Genomic DNA, 7,949 nt, shown 5'->3' with positions numbered 1-7,949 from the left:
GGTTTTTGTAAGGGAATGGTCCCCATTGGCAATATTTCTGAAAGAGGAATGGTTCAGTGTAATGTATATAGGAACATCAAATACAATTGAATAGAATATGAATGAATTTATTTAGCTCTACTGGTTGTGAAAACTGCTGTTGTTAATCTTTGTTAGTTTTTTGTTTTGTTTTAATGTGCCCGTATGTTGTGGTTTGTTGTGTATTGTGTTAATTTGTTGGTCCTTGTAATTAAAAATAAATACATTATTTAATTTTTTTTTTAAAAAGCAGTGAAGCAGCAAAAAGGAAGCCAAAGAGAGAAATGATAACAGAACAAATATACACACAATTGAAGTGTTTATTTCCATATACCATTTAGTTATACTCACTGAAGGCTATAATGCATCTCTATTGTTTCTTCTAACAATATGTTGAGTAAATCCAGAATGCCGGTGTTCACATCTACAGGTGTTGTCATTCAGTTTGTGATCAAAGGCTGCAGCAGTTTTGTGCCCAGTGGCCTCTGCACTCTTAATTAATCATGTGCATGTTCAGGTGTCATTGAGATTTTCCTACTTTGTATTCTGACTGCAGCTGCAACTTGGATTCCTCTGGCTCAGTTTTACCATTGCACAGGATTAGCATTTCTCTCCAGTGTGCATCAACATGTGTCTGTTCAGATTTCCCTTAGAACGAAGCCTTTTGCCACACTCAGAGCAGCTGAAGGGTTTCTCTCCTGTGTGAACTAATGTGTGAGGTCAGATACTGTTTTCGGGTAAATCTTTTACTGCACTCAGTGCAGCTGAAGGGTTTCTCCCCTCTGTGATTTGCCATGTGATATGTCAAACTAGTCTTATGGGTAAATCTTTTTTCACACTGAGAGCAGCTGAAGTCTTTCTCCCCAGTGTGAATTTTATTGTGTATCTTAAGAGTCCCCTTTTTTCTAAATCGTTTTCCACATTCAGAGCAGCTGAAGGGTTTCACTCCAGTGTGCATCATCATGTGTTTTTTCAGTTCTCCCTTAGAACTAAAACTTTTATCACACCCAGAGCAGTTGAAGGCTTTCTCTCCTGTATGAACTAACATGTGTCTGGTCAGACTTCCTCTCTGGGTACAACTTTTACTACAAATAGAGCAACTGAAGGGTTTCTCTCCTGTGTGAACGGACATGTGTGTGGCCAGAGTTCCTCTTCGGGTAAAACTTTTACTGCAAACGGAGCAGCTGAAGGGTTTCTCTCCAGTGTGAATCATCATGTGTTTGGTCAGTTCTCCCTTAGAATTAAACCTTTTACCACACCCAGAGCAGCAGAAGGGTTTCGCTCCTGTGTGAACTAACATGTGTGTGGCCAGACTTTCTCTTTGGTTAAAACTTTTACTGCAAAAAGAGCAGCTGAAGGGTTTCTCTCCAGTGTGAATTATCAAGTGTTTGGTCAGTTTTCCCTTAGAACTAAACCTTTTACCACACTCTGAGCAGCTGAAGGGCTTCTCTCCTGTGTGAACTAACATGTGTTGGGTAAGGGCTCCTTTTTGTTGAAATGCTTTACTGCAAACAGAGCAACTGAAGGGTTTCTCATCTGTGTGAAGTAACATGTGTGTGGTCAGACTTCTTCTTAGGGTAAAACCTTTACTGCAAACAGAGCAACTGAAGGGTTTCTCTCCTGTATGAACTAACATGTGTGTGGTCAGATGCACTTTTCGGTGAAATCTTTTCTTACACTGAGAGCAGCTGAAGGCTTTCTCCTCAGTGTGAACTTTTTTGTGTCTCTTCAGAGTCCCCTTTTCTCTAAATACTTTTCCACATTGAGAGCAACTAAATGGTTTCTCTCCAGTGTGAACTAACATGTGTGTAGCCAGACTTCCTCTTTGGCTTAAACTTTTACCACACTCAGAGCAGGTGTAGGGTTTCTCTCCAGTGTGACCTAACATGTGTCTGGTCAGAGACCCTTTTTGGCTGAATCTTTTCGCACACTCAAGGCAGCTGAAGGGTTTCTCTCCTGTATGAATCATCATGTGTGTGGTCAGATGCTCTTTTTGGTTAAATCTTTTACCGCACTCAGAGCACTTATGAGGTCTCTTACCAGTCTTTAGTTTCTTATTTTTCAAGTTTAATTCTGACAGATCTTCTCTTGTCTCTTGCCAATCATCACTGTCATCAGTCTCAGGTTCATCAGAGTCTTCAATCTTGACCTCAATCTCTGGTTGTAAACATCTCTCTGGATCTGAGTACCTCTCTGGTTCTGCTCCTCCACAGTCCTCTCCATCAACTCCTGTTTCCATCTGTTCAGTTTGTCTCTGATGAAGCTGTGAGGACTGAGGTTTCTCTTCATCATCTTCACTCTTCACACAGACAGGAGTGAAGGGGAACTTGGTGGTATCAGCCTCCTCCAGTCCTTGAAGCTGTTCTTCCTCCTGACTGCTCCACAGTTCCTCATGTTCTTCTTTAATGTGTTGGGGCTTAGTGTCCTCCTGGTCCAGAATGTGGCTCCACTCCTGCTGCTCAGGTGGAAGATCTTCTTTACTCACCAACAGCTGCTGGACATCTGCAGGACACAGTAAACAAACATTAAAGGTACTTAGACTGATATTTAATATTAATCAGGGCTGTCAAATGATTTCATTTTTAATGGCTGAAGATCAATAGTTAATTGGAATTGATCAGATTTTAATCATGTTTGGAATTCACTTATTTTGAATTTTAAAAAAGTTTGTAATGCTCTTATTTTGTAATTTTGTCTTTAGCTTAGGTTACTTTAGTTCCTTTTTGGATACACACCTACTTTATTTTTAAAGAAAACAAGGAACTTGTGGTAGACTGAAGATACTATATTAAAGCCAGAATATGTAACTTTTCAGTTTTGGTGCTCTTTGGCGCCAACAGCAAGTCTCTGACTGCAACTGCGCTGTCGTAAAACTATTACAACTACCCCTCTGAAACAACGTGCATTTGTTGACAAGCAGATGGTGAGGAAGCCGACACAGACACCATGAGAAGATAAAGAACCATGTCGACTCAAAACTTTTGCTGAATGCAGTAGTGCTGTAAAGTGGTACGAAACAGTGTGCTTTCAAATGAATTCAGAGACTATCAGCCCCACAGGAACCTCCTCACCTTTCTACCTTGGTTTTTAGGATTTTTCTGTCTCACTATGAAATGCTTCTACAGCTATGAAATGAGTAGTAACTCTCTGAGCAGAAGCAGTGTCAGTCACAGTGGATGAGATCAATGAAGGAAAGATGGACATCCTTCACAAGTTGTCTGGCTTTTACCTGGGTGAAAGTTGACTTCCTGTCTTTCACTTGTTGTCCCCTGTCAACAGAACCCTCTGACCCGCATAGAGCCATCTGATGTTCAGTTAAGTAACATGACCTGCTGCAAGTTTAACAAGCCAGGACAGATTGGGACAGATCCAGATTCTTTGAGTCTGGCCCTGACTTATGCAGAGGTTGGCCTGAAGTTTGTGTCACAAAGATACAAATGAAAAGCCAGAGGTGGAAAGAGGACTCAAATATTCTACTCAAGTCAAAGTACTGTTACTTTGATGACATTTGACTTAAGTACAAGTCAAAGTACCAGATTAAGAATGGACTCAAGTCAAGGTAAAAAGTAGCTTGTTTCAAATGTTCATTAAGTAAAAGTTACTTTGTTACTTTTTTTAACCACAGATCTCTTGTGTAGTGCAAAAAGGACACAATGATTTAAATCTCAAAGTTGTATAACTAAAGGCAAATCTTTGTTCAGGTGATCAATTAAACAGGTTGTGACTGAAAAAGTAAAAATGTATATTGCATACAAAACAGAAAAGCTAAAAACTCTTTTTATAAGTCACTGTGTTCCCCTGATACGTCTGCTTCACAATAAAAGCACCTCAAAGAGATGATAATAGAGGGCCTTTATTGTGAAGTGAAATGTGTTTAGTGGAGCTGCACTTAGTGGTGAGTGTTGATAACGCTGTCGGGAGAAACAAGTCAAGTGAGCCATAGATAGATAGATAGATAGATAGATAGATAGATAGATAGATGTAACACAGTGGCCCTGAAGGTGAACTGTCTAAATATTTCATAATTGCGAAAAACATTTTAAAAAACAAACATTTTTCAGGGAATGCAAAATATATTTCACCTGCTGCAATTTAATTTATACCTTCAGGAGCTATATGTAACTTTCAAAAATACTGCGTAGTGACACAGCAGGCCGCTAAGCAAACTGCACCAGTAACCTGTTGCTCGCTCGCGTCCTCGTCATATGTGCTCATACGTACACAAACGAGCATCAATATTGTCCGCCAAACACTGGATATTTAGCGGCATAATGTTTACAGAGGAGGTAAGTGGTCATACACGTGAAAGTCTGTGTTGTGCTTGAGGCCGGTCGTTTATTTGTACTAACAGATTCCATGTTAGATTCATAGTCTCGACTGTTGATCGCTGTAAAGGCCCCGACACACCAAGGAGACCGCCGGCCGTCCAGCTCCATCGCTACCCCACCGCCCAGTTGGCCTTTTTTTGGCCGGTTCCACATGTTGAATCGCCGTGAGCCGGTGCGGTTGGGGGTAGGAATCTCTCTGATTGGCTGTTCAGAAAGCAAAAACAGGAGAGCCAGTGCACGAGAAGAAATACGGAGGAACCTCTTCTATTCTTGTTTAATAAAAGATCGAGGGCTGCCAATGCCATTTTCACCTTTTTATCAGACATTATTCTCCATTAGAAGTTCCTATATTACGACTGTTGAGCGACAGCGGTAAGAAAATTGTCTTCTCGTATCAAAACAAAAAAATGTTCTATCCGCGTTCTTCCTCTTCCGGTTTCCCCTTTTTGGAATGACGATTACAGACTACCGCCCCCTGCTGGCGTGGTCTTTGTGGCATGTTCTAGTGCAACTTTTTGGCCAAGACGTGAGGCGGCGCCACAGGTGGCCTTCGGCGCCACTAGTTCTCTGAAGTCTGCTCGGTGTGTCAGCGCCCTAAGCGGAGCGGAGTGAGGAGGATGATGAGAACGCGCATATAACGCCATTTCCTGGAGCTTTGGCGGAAAAACCGACCCGGGTAAAAAATGTTATAAAGGACACAGATAGACAGTGAACATCTACTTTTCAGTCAGTTAACTATTCACTAATTAATAGACGATAAAAAACATGTAAAAAAAACTTTAAAAAGTTACAGAACCTCTAATTTACAAGTGAAATCTCCTGAGTGACTGTACACTGACAGGATCAGAATGTTAAGAAAGGAAGGTCCATACAGTGAAATATGTTTAATAATAATATGAAGGTCATTGTGATATGGTTCAAGCCCAGAGCCATACGATCATTAAATTATTATAAATGATGTGCAGACGTTTCATCCTGTTAATTGAAGTATCGCTGTGTGAAGGTCTTCTTCACTTTAAAGATTAGAGAAGCTGTTTACATAAACTCTAAAGGTTTGTGTGCAGTAATAGAGCTGTAGATATTTATATATATTATGCTTATTTCACTGGACCTCGGGTGGTACGTTTGGATGTAGAAAACACATTTACTTTCCTAACATTAGATTCTGATCCTGTCAGTGTACAGTCACTCAGGAGACTTCATTTATATTCAGTTACAGCGCTGGCGTCCTGCTGACATGAGCACCGCGTCTACCTTTATGTGGAGACGCACTGATCGTATCTGATCAGATGAGACCGCTGCAGGTGTCTGATAACTAAAAGAACATAACAACGACATTCCACGTTCCATGTTTCTGAACAAGACGGCACGTAAACGCTCATGCAGGTGAACACAGGTGATGACCTTTACTCCAAACTATCAACAACTAAGCAGAAGGGTCCTACATGCTCCAGGTGCTCCAAGTCCTGGACTGGACTACTACACAATTATGGCTGCACGACATGTTTCCAGTTATTTGAAAAATTGACTTTCAGGCATCCTGTCTTCACAAACAAAAACTTTCCTGTCAGCGGTCAACACACAAAGCCGAAAATGTTTGTATGTTTCTTTTGAAATGTTTTTGTGTTCAATTAAATATTTTTGCATTTAGTGAACTGTTTTTCACAATTATGAAATATTTAAACAGTTGACCTTCAGGGCCACTGTGATATCTTCATAGGTTAATGAAATTATTTGCAGACCTATCAAGACATCGCTTTTATTTACAATTTAATACAGGGAAATCACATTACATTATATCTATCTATCAATCTAGTCGGTTGCCAGGCTTTTATTTTTAATACAGGTAAAATCACATTCTATCTACTCAGCCATCTAGCTATATATCGCCGGGCTTTTATTTTGAAGTGTTTACTTCCAGTCCAGTGTCACATGGGTCCACAGACTCTCTTCTTGTTTACCGTAAAGGCGCTGATAAATACGCAGCAAAAATCAAACACGGGCTGACTCGACAGCAGTGAGTTCCAGGACTCTTTCCATGAACTCTGCATTGTTCACATTTAAATTTGACACTTTTCGGCTTCTAGTCTGAATCTGGACTTTGTAGTCCTTTATTTGAGCCGCATTGAACTCAACTGCTTTATCTATGTTAGCTAGCATAACTGAGTGTTGCTGTATCTGTGTACCTAGCGTGTCCACTTTTCCAGTTAGCTGTTTTATTGCGTTCAGGACTTCGTTCATTCCTTCCCTACCTTCCTCTGAGCCAGTGTCCTTCTTTTTAGTTGCTGGTGGGTTCTTCGCTGGTGAGAAAGGGTCTTTTCTTCTGTAGCTCTCGGTAGAGACCTCCATCTTAACATCATCGTGGTCGTCAATCTCCGAGCTACTGCAGGCTGAAGAGAGGTTCTTTTCCGTCGTCATGCTGCAGTTTCCAGATTCACTTTATGGTTAAAGCGTCGGTATGGTGTATTAGAGATTCATACGATCAGATAGAATTGAGTTGGAAGGTAAAGTATTTGTAAAAGTGGGACAAGCAGACGGAGCTCAGAAAACATACTGCACCCGGTCCTCCATCTTACCGGAAGTCTTCTTCTCTGGGATTTTTTGGCCGATCGCAAACAGCTTAAGGTGCATACCGCCACCTACTGTTCAAGAGTGTGTATCATCATGTCACTTCCCTTCTCTAGACTTTAAATTATTCCTGTCACCCTTATGTAATATAAGAATGAATAAAGACAGCTCTTATCCCCTCTCCTTCTCCCTCTGTGTCCAGTATTCCTCTCATATTCCATTCACGCCCTGTAGCTCTGATTTTCTCTTTCAGTCTCTCTCTCTCTCATTTACATACTTATTACAATGTAATAATATATGTTCTACATTTTCCTGAGTTCTGCATCTTTGAGTACACTACTAAATGATCTGCTGTTCTTTCCTTAACTTATATTTCATTCAGGAATGACAAAAGCAAATCCAGTATTTCCTTTCTTAGAATCTATTGAACCATCTGGGATAAAATATTTACATGTATATTTCAATCTGTGGTCCACTAAATCTGCCCAGTTTCCTTTTTCACTCTGCCTTTTGTTTTGAATATAAAGATCTAAGGTCACAGGAGGAAACAACCAGACTGGTGTCACTGGATAACGTTCTGTAGCTCTCTATGTTTTCTCATGTATTCCCATTTTGTTTCCATTTTCATTGCTTCCCATACATAACATTCTGCTTTTTGCTTTTCTACTTTCCCAGCATGGAGGGCTTTCTCATTACATTAAAAAACATCTTGTTCATATGATAACTCCATGTCAATTTTGAATCAAATAAAACCCCTAGAAACCAAAAAGTGTTGACTTGTTTCTTCTAAACATTTTAATACCAGCCTCTCTTATTTTCTTTCTTGTAAATGTAACTACTTTTGTCTTCTCCACAGAAAACTTGAACCCACATATGATAATTTCTCCACCACCATTACTGCATTTTGTATTATTTTGAACTAATGTTATATTTTCCCCTCTTTTCCTCAATGCCCCATCATCAGCAAATAGTGATTGTCCAATATCAGAATCCATTCCAGAAAACACATCATTAATTATTATTGAGAAGAGTAGT

General features: G+C 40.1%; 1 protein-coding gene across 1 annotated transcript; it reads right to left on the bottom strand.

Annotated features, from left to right (window-relative positions):
* Nucleotides 1–325: 325 nt before the first annotated feature.
* Nucleotides 326–6,918, bottom strand: LOC132972016 (gastrula zinc finger protein XlCGF58.1-like). Its single transcript, XM_061034874.1, is given in 3 exon segments — nucleotides 326–730; nucleotides 732–2,520; nucleotides 6,599–6,918. Coding segments are annotated over 3 exon segments (2,067 nt in total). The 5' UTR covers nucleotides 6,765–6,918; the 3' UTR covers nucleotides 326–618.
* Nucleotides 6,919–7,949: the final 1,031 nt, after the last annotated feature.

Source organism: Labrus mixtus, chromosome 3 (assembly GCF_963584025.1).
Source record: "Labrus mixtus chromosome 3, fLabMix1.1, whole genome shotgun sequence".
NCBI classification, from domain to species: Eukaryota; Metazoa; Chordata; class Actinopteri; order Labriformes; family Labridae; genus Labrus; species Labrus mixtus.
This window is presented reverse-complemented; position numbering and strand designations above follow the sequence as displayed.